This window comes from Paroedura picta, chromosome 11 (genome assembly GCF_049243985.1).
Source record: "Paroedura picta isolate Pp20150507F chromosome 11, Ppicta_v3.0, whole genome shotgun sequence".
Classification (NCBI taxonomy): Eukaryota; Metazoa; Chordata; class Lepidosauria; order Squamata; family Gekkonidae; genus Paroedura; species Paroedura picta.
In genome coordinates, this window is record NC_135379.1 from 39,700,273 (window position 1) to 39,716,519 (window position 16,247).

Sequence of the window (16,247 nt, forward strand, 5' to 3'; positions counted from 1 at the left end):
CTTCAGTGGATGATCTCTTTTCTCCAGGGTAGCAGGAGAGGACCAATCTTGTTGCTGGTAACTCCCATGCAGGGTGCCGCAAGGAGCAGTTCTCTCCCCAAGTCTATTCAATATCTTTATGCACTCTCTTGCCCAACTGATAATGGAGGTTTGGACTAGGATGCCATCAGAACACCAAAGACGCTCAGCTTTTCCTCTTGATGAATGATCACGCTCACTGACCCCCTGACTCATTAGCCAGATGTCTGGAAGCAGTGATGGACTGCTTAATCCATTATAGCATGGCTAGTGTTTTTCCACTTATGTCAAGCTACTAGCACCCTACCTGGCCCATAACACCTAGCCACAGTGATCCAGGCGATGCTCACCTCTAGGCTGCATTTCTGCAACTTGCTCTGTGTGTGTACCCTTATCCCTGACCCGGAAACTAAAGCCAGGGTTATCATGGGAATACCTTAGAGGGCCTACATCCGGCTTGTGCTCCAACAGCTCCACTGGTTACCAGTTGAATACTAAATTAGGCTTAAAGTTCTGGTAACTCCCTTCAAGGCACTCTGCTCTGTAAACACCAACAAACTGGTGATCCCTGGCCCCAAGGAAGCTTGTTTGGCCTCAACCAGGGCCAGTGATTTCTCCGTCCTGGCCCCCACCTGATGGAATGAGCTTCCAGAAGATAACAGGGCCTGCAAATTCTGCAGGGCCTTCAAATTGGAGCTCTTCCACCAAACCTTTGGTCAAAGCCAATGAACCAACTTACCAAAATAGTGTCCCTAGAGAGCCCTCCCCTTCACAAACTCCACCCTGCAGAAGAACCAATCCATGGTGCAGTGTTAATCATTAAAATGTTAAATGTTCTACAGTTCAATGTTATGCTGTTAGTAATGTTATATGTGCGCAATTATGATGTTCTTCCTTGTATTGGATCACAAACAATGTTTCCTGGTAATATTATAACGCCTTAAGAGAGACTAAAATTGATACTAGGCTAAGGCCGCACCTTCTTAGAAATTAATTGAAGCTTACTTTTCTGTTGGTCCATGTCTTAATGAGCCTCGTTGGGGAAAGCTCGTTCTGCATAACAACTGCATCCACATAGTAGCCTGCTTGGAAGATTAATACGTATCTAATGAGGCAAGCTGCCCATAATGGAGAAAAATGCTCATTTTCCCCCATTAGGGACAGAGACTGAGGATAGAGACTGAAATTCTCTTTAAAATATGCCTGAGATGCTTTTTGTTAAGTCAATACTTACTTGGAGAAAATGGACCCACAGAATTTTTTTATAAAAGATCTGTGCTTTCAAGAATACGATATTTACACAAAACTTGCTTACTATATGCAGTCATTTTGAGAAGAGATCCCTACATAACTTATGCAGCCCCATAAATCATTTGCAGATTTGGTGTTTTAGTCAACCATCAGGTCTCTCTGCTTTCCTGAGGTCTATTTTTCAGCAAATGTTTGCATGGTAATATGGCATGTGATAAAGTACCGTGGGATCCAGTCAGTTTTTGTCTTTGCTGCTCACTATTTTAGAAGTGGTTTTAGTTCTTTGAAAATGTCCATGAGGCCATAATCCAGATTCGGTATGTGGTACAATGACTTAAGGATCCCCCTCCAGCATGTCTTTTCAGGCACAGAAACAAACGGTATCATTTGGCTCTCATTGCACACTGCATCTGTGAGAATTTTGTTATTGTAGAACAGTGTCAGATATACTAGTTTGCAGTTGAATATGAAACAGAAGTTCCTGTCCAGCAATCCTATGTCCTGTCTCAACTTTAGAGTAAGGAAATGTTTTGGTGTTCTCATATAGCCATGGTTTTACTTGTGCAGGTTTGTGTGTGTTTTATGTCTATGAAAATTAGGACAAGATGAAGTGGAAGAATGGTGTGGGAGAAAAACAGTGAGCTTCTGCCATTAAAGATAATTAACAAAAAGATTGTGTGCGTAATAATCATTAGCACCTGCTAATTGGGATGCTGTTGCTTTTCTTGAGATAGAGATGCTTAACTAAAGCATAAATTTAATTTTTGTAGTCTGCTGATGATATGCACAACTCTCTGATTTTTAGGTTGCGCGTTTTCAACAACTGCCTAATGATGAAAGTGAAACAATGATTCCTGTTCTGACTTCCAAAAAAGCAAGTGAATTACCAGTCAATGAGGTTGCAAGCATTCTTCAGGTACTTAATGACAATAAGTGATTAAATAAAATATTTTACTTGCTTACTTTAGGATTTACTAAATTCATTCCAGTGGATAATCTTTACTTTCTACAGTACCTAACTAAATACTGCTTTCTTTAAGTAGCATATCAAGTCCATCTAAGATTTAAGTTGTAAACTGAAATTATTCTGCATCTTGATTTAATGTTGCTTTTGAGTTCTGGGCAACATTTGTAATAAGCATTTTTGTCGATGGCAAATCACCCTTAGAATGCTGTCCCTGTTCAGGCCCTCCTGGCCCTATTTTAATGTCTTTTAGCTTAGCACATAAAAGAAAGTGATCTTTTTACTCAGGCTTTTAATTTATGGTTTAATTTTACCAGCTTTGTAATGGCCTTCTTTGTTTTATGTTGCTTATGTTTTTAAAATGGTTGGTGTATGGTGGTTTTAATGGTAGGCTGCTTCAAGGAAGACTCTGAAGAATGACATTAAAATATTATAAATAAATAAAATAATCAATATAAATGTTATAATTTCAAGTATGGTAGAGCTTGCTATGAAAATTAACATTTTCTTTGAAAAGGATATTGATACACCCACCTGTGTTGGAGGGCTCAAGGCATCTTACAAAACCAATAGATTGCAGTAAACAAACGTAGTTATAGTCACATTCACAATATCAAAACAGCCCAATAACCTATGGTCATCTTTAAGCCCTCTGCTGTTAGTTCCTAATTCATACTTTTGATAAACCACAAAACACAGCCTTTAATACTTCACAAAAACAAACAGCAATAGTTTGTCCTCTGTACTTTAAAAATAATTCTAAACCAATGGCCCCATGGCTGAAAATACACTTGTCAAAGCTGACACAGTCTACACTGACAAATTCATTTTAGAAAACCAAACTTTAATGATTAAGAGTTCCCATTGTTCCTGTAAGCAGCAATAGCAGGAATAATCAATTGATTGAGGTATATATTCTTTTGCTTTCCTAACAATCTTTATATTATGACCGTTATATAAACATTATGAAATATGACTTATTGTTAAAACCTAATCCAGTAGAATAAATACTTTAGTTGAATCAATTGTGCATTATATATTAGAACTAGAGAAATGTTGGATGTACTTAGATGTTAGACAAATGGTAATTAAACAGATTTCCCTGTGAAAAAGGCATGAACACTGCTTGCTTGCAGTATTGATGTACTCTCTCCCTTTGTGCATGGAGCATGATTACAGTCCTCCTGATCTGATTAAGCTCCAGTTTGCCAGGATATTCCAATGTAAATACTTGGCAATTTGGAGTTCTACTCTTCACAAACCAGCAATGTAAACTTGGATTAAATTAAGATGCTGAGCCATTGCATTTGAGAGGCACAGGAAAAGGAAGCTTTGTCACATTGGAGCTTGAATTAAGCCATGCATGCAGAGTGAGGGGTGAAGTGGGGAGAGTAAGTTGAATCTGTAAACATGATATATTAGTGCATATCACTGTCACAATCTAATCTATTTGGCATGACTTCTGAATTCAGCTACTGTTTTCAATTTTTGCCCTGATAGTTGATAGCTAGGTCATTCAGATCTCTGAAATTTATAACTGTGAAATCAGATTGGATTTTTCCTCAAGGTAGAGTATATAGGTAGAACTTCTGCAGTTTTTTTAGTATTCTGATTAGAGTATTTATATACACCTGTATATTCCCATAGGCTGACCTTCAGAATGGCTTGAGAAACTGTGAAGTTTGTCATAGACGGGCTTTTCATGGATGGAATGAGTTTGATATCAGTGAGGATGAGCCGTTGTGGAAAAAATACATTTCTCAGGTAAGTGTCTGTGGTATTTGTTGAAGGGCATTCAGTCATATTGGGACAGATTTAATAGGCATGGTGAGTAGTGTGCTATCCCCATTCCTCTGTAATGGAAAAGGTGGCCGAGGTGGGGTGGGGTGAGGGGGTTAACTTCACTGCAGTGGGTAGCAGTAGTCTACTTAAAAAACTAGATGAACATATTATCTAAACTAGGAGAACACACTCTAAAGAAGAGATTTCACTTGTTGGTTTGAGCTCCTGTGTCAAAGATCTTAATCAACTTAGAAGTTTCTTAACATGGTTCCATGTGAAAACTTGACTTTTATAATCACACAGTTAAATAGTTTCTTAAAAACTTAACATTATTGTTATTTTAGATTATACATTGCTATATTAGTAAACCAAAATAACCAAGTTAATTTAGGGCTATTGACACATATAGGTCTTTTTTTTACTGCATCTACCAAATATTTTTGGAAAATTTGGACTAGAAGTACAAAATAAAGCAGAAGAGCAAATCCCAGAATTTTATGAAGGCAAGTTGTTCATTGTGAACGCATAATTATACATGTGGACATCACCAAATGGCCAATACAGCAACCAGATAGACTACATAATCAGAAGCATAAGATGGTGAAGCTCTGTTTTCTTAAAATAAGATGAAGAGCTTACAGTGGTAGAGACCATGAATTGTTAATAATAAAAATTAGAATAAGGCTGAGAAAAAACACTAAAACATTAATAGGTCCAAAATATTGTCTAAGCAGCATTCTTGAAAAGTTTAAAGACCATGTAAAGAACAGATTTGAACAAGAACTGGAAGAACTGTGGGATTACAACCAGATACATTGCCAAGGAAGAATGTATAAAGATTATGTCTGTAGCCAAAAGAAATGTAAAGCCTTAATGGCTGAATGACTGCAACACTTAAAATTGCTAAAGACAGTAAAATGTGACAAAAATATTATCAAAAGTCTAAACACAGCATTCTAGTGGCTGCCGGCAAATGATTATAGAAGAAAAGCAAATGATTATAGTAGTAACCAGTAGTAAAGAAATAAAAGGCAACAAAAAAGAGGGAGAATGAGAAATTGGTTCCACAAGATCCAAAAGATCAAGGGGAAATGTAAAGTACTGCCAGTTCTGAAAAAAAGAAGATAAAAGACTGAGACTATTGGATCATTGGATAAGTGATGCTCAAATTCTTGAACAAGGATTGTTATCATATATGAATGAGAAATGCCAGATGTTCAAGGTGGATTTAGAAAAGGAAGAGGTACTAGAGAGATTTGGACTAGGAAAGAATCCATGAAAGAACTCCAGAATATCCTTAAGTGTACGGCAGTGTCACTGGCGATCCAAGATTATTCATGCTTTGGTATTTCCATTATACTATGTCTGGATATTTATTTATTATTTATTTTTATTTATTATATTTATATACCGCCCTCCCCCAGGGGCTCAGAGTGGTTTACATAATAACGTAAGAACATTGCATGGAACAGTCTATAAAACATTTGAATAACCATGCAATAATAACTGATAATTGTAAACATATAACAGTATAGTAAAGAAACCTGACAGGAAGAAAATTGAATCATTTGAAATGTGGTGTTGGACTGCCAAAAGGGGAAATAAATCTATTCTAAATCAAATCACGCCTGAATTCTCCCTCCAAGTTAAAATAGCAAACTGCTGTATTTTGATCACATAATGAGAAGACAAAGAGTTACTGGAAAATACACTAATGCAAGGAAAGGTTGGAAGAAGTAGGAAAAGAGGAAAAGAGCATAAAAAGGACTTACTTAGTCAAGGAAGCCATAGTTTTCTATTTACAGGACCGGAACAAGGCTGTTAACAGTAGGATGTTTTGGAGGTCATTAACATATAAGATTGCCATAAGTTGGAAGCAGTTTGACAGCACTTAACATCCTCACCCCATGACCGGATTTGGTAGTCAGGTCATATAACTGCCATTTTCCACCCTTCAAAAATAAGGATTTTTAAACAGATACTTGGGCTGGTAATAGTTAATGGTCAGATGATTGATGGATGGTAGATATGTGTGTTCTTTTGATTATGATATTAAGGTACTTTTGAAGATTGAATGCTTTACTCTGCATAACATAGGAGCAAGCAGATGATGACTCCTGAGGTGACTAGCCTGGCCCTGGTCCACAGCATCAGTTGATTTGTTGCCCGTGACAAAGGGGGAGTTTCAGTGCCTTGAACTGTATAGAGTTATAGTCTGTAGCTGTGTCAAACTCCTGATATTTAATGTATTGAAGGTGGCAGTTGTGTCATGTTACTGAAAAAAAATGTCTTTTGCTCTGCAGTTTAAAAATCCCCTTATCATGCTTCTCCTGGCTTCTGCAGTCATCAGTGTTATCATGCATCAGTTTGATGATGCCGTCAGTATCACTGTGGTAAGGCTATTTTTCGGCTTAAATAAAATTGCAACATGTGGCATTTCTCAAATCTTAAATCCTGTACTCAGTTGTGTTTCTGGAAGGGGTGCTTCCCCCATTTTTGTTTGCCTTAAAATGGATCGGAGTCTGTGAGCCACTTGCCACTTAAAGGCCTCGGTGGCTAGGAATTGTAAGCCACCCCACCCCCATTTAATTAATTTTGTCCAATCTTTCTGTCATACTTGGCCTTAAAGGTAGTTTACAGGATCTGTAATGTGTTAAATATCCCTAACAGTGACCTTCTTCCTGAAAAAAGGGTTTGTGCTCCCCTATATTTTGGTTGGCTTTAATTCCTACCTGTTCATTCCTTATCCACCCTTGGGTGCCGAACAGAACTTTGCTTGGGGTAATTTTTGCGTTTCTGTGCAGGATAGATACACTTTGCCTGTTGGGCCCTTTGTATACATGACATGGCCTGTTTCCTGTTTCTGGAGGCTAGAAGGAGTTGTTTTAGATCAGGGGTAGTCAAACTGCGGCCCTCCAGATGTCCATGGATTACAATTCCCATGAGCCCCTGCCAGCAAATGCTGGCAGGGGCTCATGAGAATTGTAGCCCATGGACATCTGGAGGGCCGCAGTTTGACTACCCATGTTTTAGATAGTCGGGACCAAATACTGAGCTCTTCCAGATAGGAATTAATTATTGAGGAAGCTCTCTTTATATTGTTGAAAGTTTTCACAGCTGGAGTTAACTGGTTGTGGGTTTTCTGAACTCTGTGGACGTGTTCTGGTAGTTTTTGTTCCTGAAGTGTGGGCACTGTATTTACACTCTGGAAATTATTGCTGGCTTTCAGTGGGCTGCATGCTGGGACAGGAGGCTAAAACCAATGTGAAGGGGGGGTGGGGGAGGAGACTGTTTTTGCTTTTTTTGCCTTCTCTCTTTCCTGGGTATATATTTGTAAGGCCACATCACCTGTTCAATTACAGATTTCCTTTTAAATTGAAGGGCAGTAATAATTGCAGACTGAATAGACTTTAAAGAAAGTCAACCATGGGAATAAAGTACTTGATCAAGTAGACATGATCCACAGAGCTGTCTCTGACATACTGAGATGCCCTTTATTATTATTAGTTTACTGTTTCTTCAATAAGTTTTAGAACAACAATTGAGTCTCTGTGAGGTTTTCTCCCCCTCCTCTCCCCCCACCTCCGGCAGCAAGAGAAAAAATGGAGAAACGGTCCTGCCCCACCCTCTTGTTGAGATAACCTCTCTTGTTGAGAAAGGCAAGGGGGTAATCATTAGCAGAGCAGGCTGAATATGCTCAAGAGCATCATTTTCAGTTAAGGCTGAGGTCTGCAAGCAAGCCTTTAAAAGGCCCTTCTTAGTAATGCTGGTTGCCTCTCTCCCTTTCATTTTTGGCTTGGGAGAGGGTGAGAACCCTGTTTATGAGCTGGGCCCTTGTATTTATTTATTAATATTTTATTACATTTATATTTTATGACATTTATATATACCACCCTCCCTTGTGGCTCAGGGTGGTTATATATAGGTTATATATACCTAATCCGCCTTGGCTGTGATCTTTATTTCTGCCTCTCCGTCTCTTGCTCAGAGGGTGGTTTATGTTAAGATGGTTTACTTGTGGCTTACTTTAGGAAGGGCCCCTAGACATTGTTATTTTCCATCAAACACTGGTCCTTACTAAAAGCATGGCGAAGGAGCTCCATTTTGTATGCCTTTTGAAACTGAGGAAAGTCCTGAAGTGCCCACAGGTCTTCTGGGAGCTCGTTCTACCAGGTAGAGGCCAGGACCAAGATAGTCCTGGCCCTGGTTGAGGCCAGATGTACTTCTCTAGGGCCCGGGATTATCGGTTGGTTCGTATTAGCTGATCGAAGTGCTCTTCAGGATGTATATTCAGCTAGGCTGTCCCTCAGGTATTTTGGGCCCAGACTACGGATAGCCTTAAATGTCAAAATGAAAACTTTGAACTTGATCCGCAATTCAGTTGCCTAAGATAGTCGGCATATGTGTCCTCCGAGGTGTTCTCATGAGCAGTGGTCCCCAACCTTTTTATCACCGGGGACCACTCACCGGGGACCACTTAACGCCTTTTACTGAGGCCCGGTGTGTGGGGGGGTAGTTTACTCCTCTACTCTCAACCACTGCCCTAACGCTCTCGGATCGCTATGGTAATGTTTAAACATCCCTTCAAAATAAGATACAGACATGCCACAACAATGAAGTGTGTTGTTAAGAGCTGGGGGGATGAAGTAAAGGGCTGGGGGGGGGAGAAGGCGTCCTTGGGGCCCCACCTCCAATTAGTCGAAGGACCACATGTGGTCTGCGGCCCACAGGTTGGGGGTCCCTACTCATGAGGACCTGTGCTGTTGCATTCTGGACCAGTTGCAATTTCCAGGTCTGGGACAATGCTTTGTGAATGAGAGGAGGCTTTTTCACTCCTGAATTTTCGTCCACTGTCAGGATATTGACTAAACTAAGACTGCAGAAATTGCTACGACTGGGAGGCACCTGTGGGGCATATCTCAAAGAATGGATAAAAAATACGAGTTCAAAGAAGTGCAGACTGAAAAGTCTTTGAATGTCAGATGAGCTGATTATGCACTGTCTTTTGTGCTAAAAGACTGAAGTGACATTTGTAACAAGCCTTTTCCCCATTTGGTTTAATCCCAGATTATTAAAATACCTTCACACAGTTAATCTTTTTAAACCTAAAAGTTATGCCTGAATTGCTTCACTGAACCATAGTGCATAGTGCTGATCTTTCAGGAGAGACTCTGTTCCTAAATGTCAAACGTACTCTTGAGCATGACATAAAAATTGTCAGTATAAATAAAGGGAGTTACTTCAGGAAGTCTCTGTCCTGCCTGTCCAAATGGTACTAGAAATTATACTGGAAATGACAACGCTTGTCATCGTAGTCTTGGCACTAGGATAAAATACTTCTGAATCTGAAAACAGATTATGCCCCTCTGTCAAAGCTTAATTGGCATATTATTTAAAAGAACATCAAGAAATAAATGTATCTCTAGAATATGGGAAATCAATGTTTGAGGTATCATCTGATAAAATTTAGAGTTTGGGATGGCCTTGGGTATAGCCTCTGAACAATAGAGCATTTGGAATCTATTGATAGTGCATCAAATAAGGATTCTAGGCTGCTAGTTGGCACCCCCATGAACTCTCCGAGTGGAGTGATGGCTGGAATGACATCTAACAATATACAATGTCACTTCCTATAAAGATGATAATCTGTTTCTGTTCTGAGAGCCAGCTTGGTGTAGTGATTAGAAGTGCGGATTTCTAATCTGGTGAGCCAGGTTTGATTCAACGCTCTCCCACGTGCAACCAACTGGGTGACCTTGGGCTCACCACAGCACTGATAAAGCTGTTCTTACCAAGCAGTAATATCAGTTCTCTCTCAGCCTCACCTCCCTCACAGGGTGTCTCTGGTGGGGAGAGGAAAGGGAAGGTGAATGTAAGCCCCTTTGAGACTCCTTCAGATTGAGAAAAGCAGCATATAAGAACCAACTCTTCTTCTTTCCAATAAGAATTAAAATTACAGCTAAAGTTGAATGCAATCTGGATATTTCGCTTAAATGTTAATAAGGCAGCTACCTTGTTTTAACACTTTGTCTCCCCTCTTTCTTACAGGCAATACTTATTGTTGTTACAGTTGCCTTTGTTCAGGTAATAAATATGTTATTAGTTTCATCCAGGGGACTATTCATTCATTCATTCATTCATTCATTCATTCATTCATTCATTCATTCATTCATTCATTCATTCATTCATTCATATCCTGCCTCTCACGTCTTTTGTTGCCTCAAGGTGGCTCATAATTAAAACCATAAACAGTAGAAATTGTTGCTCTAACTACTATCCTTATATCAGCTGAAGATTCTTGTAAACAGCAGGGGCTGTGGTATATACTGCAAGTCTGAGAAATCTGTCTGAGCCATTCTTATGTTTTGTCATCCCCTAATTAGCATCGCAACAAACTTGTGAAGAGTAATTGTTGTGGCATCTTAAATTGCTCCATTTTTGTGTGGCATGCACTTTTGTAGGCAGCAGTGTTTGTCAGGAAACCTGTTGAAGCCTTTTGTCATGTGGGTTTCTGTCATAAATGGGTTAAGGATGTTGCTCTTTTCAAATTTTATTTAGAACATGCTGAAATTAAAACTTGGTAAAAAAGAATTCTCACCTGAGCTTGCATACTATGAATGTAATATGCAAAGAATTAACATGTAAAAACCTGACTAAAAGTCTTTGGTGTTGTGTACTGAGATGTTCACTTCAGGCAGCTGTTTTTGCAGTAATTAACACACAATTCCCCCCCCCCCAGATGTTTAAGAAAAATGAAAGGAACTTCTGTGTTTAGGGCACAAATGCCAACTGGAGTTTTCAAATACTGTAGGAGTCTGATGAGCATATTTTGAGAGATTCTTAAAGTTTCAAGGAAGGGAAATAGTTTTCCTGGCATTTGAGATGAAATCATAGCCTACTGTCCTGTCTGTATGGAACTGAGCTCGCTCAGATGCATGCAGTGCAAGTCGAAGCAGAGTTACACCCTCGTAAATCTGTGTAATGGATTTAAAAGGTTGTAAATACAATGTTGGGTATTTTTTGAGAAGATGCATTAGGGGCCAAACAACAATTTACATGCAAAGGTATGTAGCAGGAGTCTATTTGCACCTTTTATGTGGGCTGCTTTTGTCTCCTGAATTGTGTTTAGAATCCCAAAAGAAGGCAGAATTGGTTGTGGGTAGTAATTGGAATGAAGTGGTGTCTCAGTCAAGTGAGCATGTCTCTGCTTCCTCTTTTGAAACCCCTCTTCTGGAACAGCTTTTCCTGAGAAAAGCTGTCTGACTTTTGTTACATGCATTTGTGCATGATATGTAGATGGCCCTTCAAGAATTCTCGTAAGAGTTCTTGTCGCTCTTCTAGTTTCAGTCTCACTTTTGATCTCGTCCTCTGTCAAGAGCTGGGTGTGCAGTTTATGAGCAAACATAGTCTTGCTGTTATGTTAGCCTGTTTACAGTTTTGATAGCCACAGTAATAATTGATGTATTTAAATTTGGCATGTACTTGGATTTCCCTTGTAAGGTGGCAGTATGCCTTCTATACACTAAAGGTGTGCATTCAGCTATATTTGAGCTGAAAAAGTAGGTGAAAAGTACCTTATTGGTATTTTCCAGTTGTTCTTTCAGCCAGATGTATAATTGAACATTTTTTTCAGCTATGCAACTGACAGTTGAAGTTAAGGGGGTTTAAAGAGATTGTATTCCCTTTAAATGCCTTCTGGGTGAGCTTACGCCTTGTAGAAGGTGGGTCCTTTAAATGCCTTTGGAGTGAATATTCACGTTGTGGAAGTCATTTAAAGGGACCGCAATCCTTTTAAACACTCTCCACCATTGAAAACATTGGTAGATGGGGGCCCACAGAATTACACAGCCTGGTGCAATCTTTTTGAAACTTGGATGGTTTTTTTTTAGGAGAGTACTAGCTGCTGTCCTACAAATTTGGTGCTTCTACCTCAAAAAACAGTCTCAGATTGAGTCCCCATTATACCCTATGGGGACCATTGATTATAATGGTCCTCATAGGATATAAAGGAGCTGGAAAACAATTGAGATTTCTAAAAAAATCCCAAACCTGAATACCATACCAGTTTTAGGATTTGGGAATATCTCCTGTGTTACTGCTGCCCTTTTTTGAGCACTTGCAATGATAAAACATTTCAGGTTACTTCTGCTTGGAGCAGCCCTTCAGAATCTGCTGTTAAGGAGGAATGTTTATTGCTAAACAGATTAGCTTGTTGTGCCTGTGACAAGTTCAGAAAGCAGCTTCATTTTTTCCCCCTTTATATGTCTCTGCAGGAGTACCGATCAGAAAAATCTCTAGAAGAGCTGAGTAAACTTGTACCTCCAGAATGTCACTGGTATGGTGTAGCTTTATTACTATTATTATATTCTAGATTTAAGTGCTGCAGCGGGTTATCCACTTGGTTTATGTGGTGTGGCTGAAGATGTGATTTCCCTTTAGTATGAACAGTGGTTATCTACATCGCTTGAGGGAGCCTGTTGTCCTTTTGTGACTTTAAAGTTTTCAGCTACATTCTGAAATACCATAGCAAGCTGAACATAACTAGCTTTTAAGTAAAAGGCTTGACTACAAAGAACATATTTCCTTGAATAAGAGAAAGGAATGCTTTTAAAAATCAAACTGGAAAACATATTGTCTGGTTAGAAAGAACAACCACTGAAGAACCTCATAGCTTCTTTGTTATTTCAGTGCAGTATTTATAGCCTGCTGCTGCTGTATGGATTCTTTTATTTTCTTAATGCGTTGTGTTATGTTACCTCAGGTGCTCGGAAGCCACTAACTCATAAATATAAATAAGCACTTCAGAGATCTTCAAAGAGAAACATGCCTCTATTAATATGTAAATTGCTTTTGGATCGCGATAGTGTAAATTTTACCTTAACAGAATTTTAATTCCCCCCTGTCTAGTAGTTTTCGCACTTCTATTCAAATTCTCACTAAAAGTCTGAAAATCCTAGCTCTTGAGTGCGCATAGATCTGTCACGGAAAAGTAAGATAGATTAATAAAGGCAGGCATGCTAGTCATTCCCTGTGTAGGAGTTGAATTGCTGTTTCACGTTTGACATGAAATCAGACGAGTGGCTTCCAAGTGGATGTGCTTTGATTCTCTGTATTGAACCAATTGTATGTGCATGGCATAACTGAAGACAGCATCTCTTAACACTGTGTTGGCTGCTAAGCTGATATATCTAAAAGTATTTCAGTTCTCTTTTGCTAGGTTTTCAATTCTGAGTATCAACATGTATTTCCCCTCTCTGCAGTGTTCGAGAGGGAAGGGTGGAACATACGCTTGCGAGAGACCTCGTCCCAGGGGATACTGTCTGCCTGTCTGTGGGAGACAGGGTTCCTGCTGATCTACGGTTATTCGAGGTATGCACATATTCATGCTGTTTTATGTTAAAGAAAGTTCCGGATTCAATTATTTCCCCCCCTTAAAGGCTCTGATCAGTATTAGCTTTAGAACTCTTAAAATAAAGGTCAATTTACAGACAGTTGGTATCAAGGTAATTATTCACATTATATGAGACTGTGCTTGAAGATGGCAAAGGGAAAAGCTGGGTCTCATCTGTTTGCGGGCTTTGAGCTTTCATTCCCATATAGTGTAGTGACTAACTCTGGGTTTTCTGCACTGAGTCCAAGTGAGAAAGGCCAACTATCAATATCAATAATGTAACTAAAATTTAAAAAATAAAATATATTATGCTTATGAAATCTTCAGAACAGCATTTTAGGTGTTGTGTTTCACCTGGTCTGGATCCTGATTATCTCTGGGAACATCTTGTTCCATGAAATATCTCCTGCCACATAGTATTTCCTTCTACAAATTATTGTCCTGCAGAAAGGTTTCATCCTGTGCGGAAGCTACGTTGGCTTCCAGAAGAAATTAAACTTTTTATTGTTGTGATTACTGTCTAGTCTCACATCTGGGATCGGCACAGGCCTGTTGCAGTAGATGGCACCAAAGCTTCAGAGGCCACACTGCCCTCAAGTTGGCTTTCCTGCCAGAACAGTCATGATGAGGGGAGGAGCACATATTTCCTGAGTCCTAGTTCTGCTGCTATGGAGGGTGGAGCTTCCAGCTTTCCCTGTAGTCTCTTATAGTTCTTTATATCCTTCTCTTTCTTCATGATTGGAAAACTTCTTAATGAAGTGAATTCAAGTGGCTTAAGGGGCATTATTAAAAAGGGTATCCAGTGCTGTACGAAACAAATTATTACTTTCACACAATAAAAACATGAAAGGCATGAACTAATGATGGTGGCAATGAATAAAATGGGAGAAGTTGAAGAGCAAAGTTTGAAGCTGGTTTATTGATTGAGTAATTCAATCATACTTGTAATCCACCTTGAGCACAAGTTGGACAGGTGAACTATAAACGGCAGTAAATAAATGAACCAACGACCACTTTTACTGCCTGTTGTGTCCCAAGGAATGTATCTGCTTGCTCCATCTACAGGCACTTAACCCAAAGACATGGCCTGAATGCAGCTGTTTTGGAAAAGGGTTTAGTGACCACAGATAACAGAAGGGGGCCAGTGTCCATCTCTCCCCTCAGAATGGGTCTTAGGCTGGTTCCATCTACTCAGTTTTGAGAGTCTGCTCTGTTCCATCTCTGGTCCCATTGTCTGTTCCTATGATCCTATTAAGCAGAGGTTCCAAACCTCCAACCAAGAAGCCTAGATCTAAAGATGAACCCAGTAAAACTAGCAAAAAGGTATGTTTGGCCTCAGCCATCCTGGTGCCCCCCCCCCCCTTATGGCAGATCTTCCCCTGAAGTTTCTAGAGCTCATTCGTCATCCTTATACATCCTCTCCTCATCTTGATCCAGTTGACTTAGACATGATCTTGTAGGCAAAGGGTGAAATTAAAGTTAAGGTCTTATCTGGGTCTCAGAAGTTTCTCCGTTCATCAGTTGAGTCAGCTAGCACTAGCTGCGGTCTGGAGTTTAAAACAAAATAGTCTGCAGGAACTGCGGCCTTTAGTCTTTCCATGATGCCATCCCTCTCATTTCAGTGCTGCTCATTCAGATCCAGTGCCTAAGGATCATTCCTCTCCAATCCTAGACCATCCCTTGGTTCCACAAAGTGAGTTCTTTCCATGACCTTCCCCTTGATATTAATCACCATCTCAGCTGCATCATTGGGTTTGGCATTTGGAAGCAAGACTGTATTGGTCTCTTCTGTATCCCTCTGCAAGTTGTTCTTTGAAGACTACAATGTCACTCCCAAGATTGCTTGTGACTGATCCATCCCCTGATGGCGTGATGAAGATCTCATGCTGGGTTTTCTCAATGAATGCTTACCTCGGCACTTAGAGTAGCTGTTGAGAATGATTCAGTTTCTTGAAACTGACATGCCATCATCAGCTCTGAAAGTTACTGTCCTTGACCTTGTGTCCAAAATCTTGCAGGCTGAACTTTGGGGCAAGGGTTGTTCCATAAGCCATATAGCTAAAACCAATTACATCAGTTCCCAGTCCAATCATCTGGTGAATCCTCAGACAGATTCCTATATGGAGGCCAAGGCACTTGCCAAGGGAAGGGCCCACTCTCATAGGGGCTTTTGTAGCTACCATTTCTGGAGCCAATCAGCTTGTTCCCAGTGGGTATGACATGCCACTGTCATCTACTGCATGTAATGAGGAAAGACAATTATAGAAACACCAAGGAGGCAGTTATCAGCGCTGTCATTGATTCTTAGTTTGTATAATGACCAAAATCCTCTTCTCCAATTGCTCTATCGGACGTTTTATGTAGAGAGTAGTCTTTTCTGGTTCACCACAGCTTTCCAACTTGGAAGTATTGAAGATGTTAACTCAGTTTCCCTTGGAACTTGTGAGGAAAATAGAGCTAAAGTTGCAGTCCTGGTAGGCTCTTTCCTTGTAGCAATTACCACAGCAACAAGAATCTCAGAGCTGTCAGATCTGTCAGTAAGGAAAGAATTATGTACCTTTCAGCTGGATGTGATTATTCTCTAGCTAGGTTCGTCCTTTGTTCCCAAGGTTAGTTCTTCTTTCCACATTAACCAACTCATTTTACCATCTTTTTTTCTAAATCCAGTTCATGAAAAAGAGAAATTGGGTTACAAGTTATGTTTGTAGGGCGCTATGTGGTATCAAAAGAACACTGTCCATTCAAATCATGTGAAGCAGTGCACCTGCCTCCACCCAAGTTGCACATTGTACAAGAGCAGCAGCAACATCAGTGGCATTTTTGTCTAATGCTGTTGATGAC

General features: G+C 39.8%; 1 protein-coding gene across 8 annotated transcripts in view; it reads left to right on the top strand.

Annotated features, from left to right (window-relative positions):
* Positions 1 to 16,247, top strand: part of ATP2C1 (ATPase secretory pathway Ca2+ transporting 1) — a 59,414-nt gene that overhangs the window by 14,407 nt on the left and 28,760 nt on the right. For all 8 annotated transcript variants that reach the window (XM_077303598.1, XM_077303599.1, XM_077303594.1 and 5 more), the window contains 6 exons: positions 2,075 to 2,185; positions 3,881 to 3,997; positions 6,319 to 6,408; positions 10,064 to 10,099; positions 12,289 to 12,350; positions 13,276 to 13,384. In XM_077303598.1, the coding sequence (XP_077159713.1) occupies positions 2,117 to 2,185; positions 3,881 to 3,997; positions 6,319 to 6,408; positions 10,064 to 10,099; positions 12,289 to 12,350; positions 13,276 to 13,384 (483 nt within the window). In that variant the 5' untranslated portion in view covers positions 2,075 to 2,116. The remainder of the gene's footprint in view (positions 1 to 2,074; positions 2,186 to 3,880; positions 3,998 to 6,318; positions 6,409 to 10,063; positions 10,100 to 12,288; positions 12,351 to 13,275; positions 13,385 to 16,247) is intronic.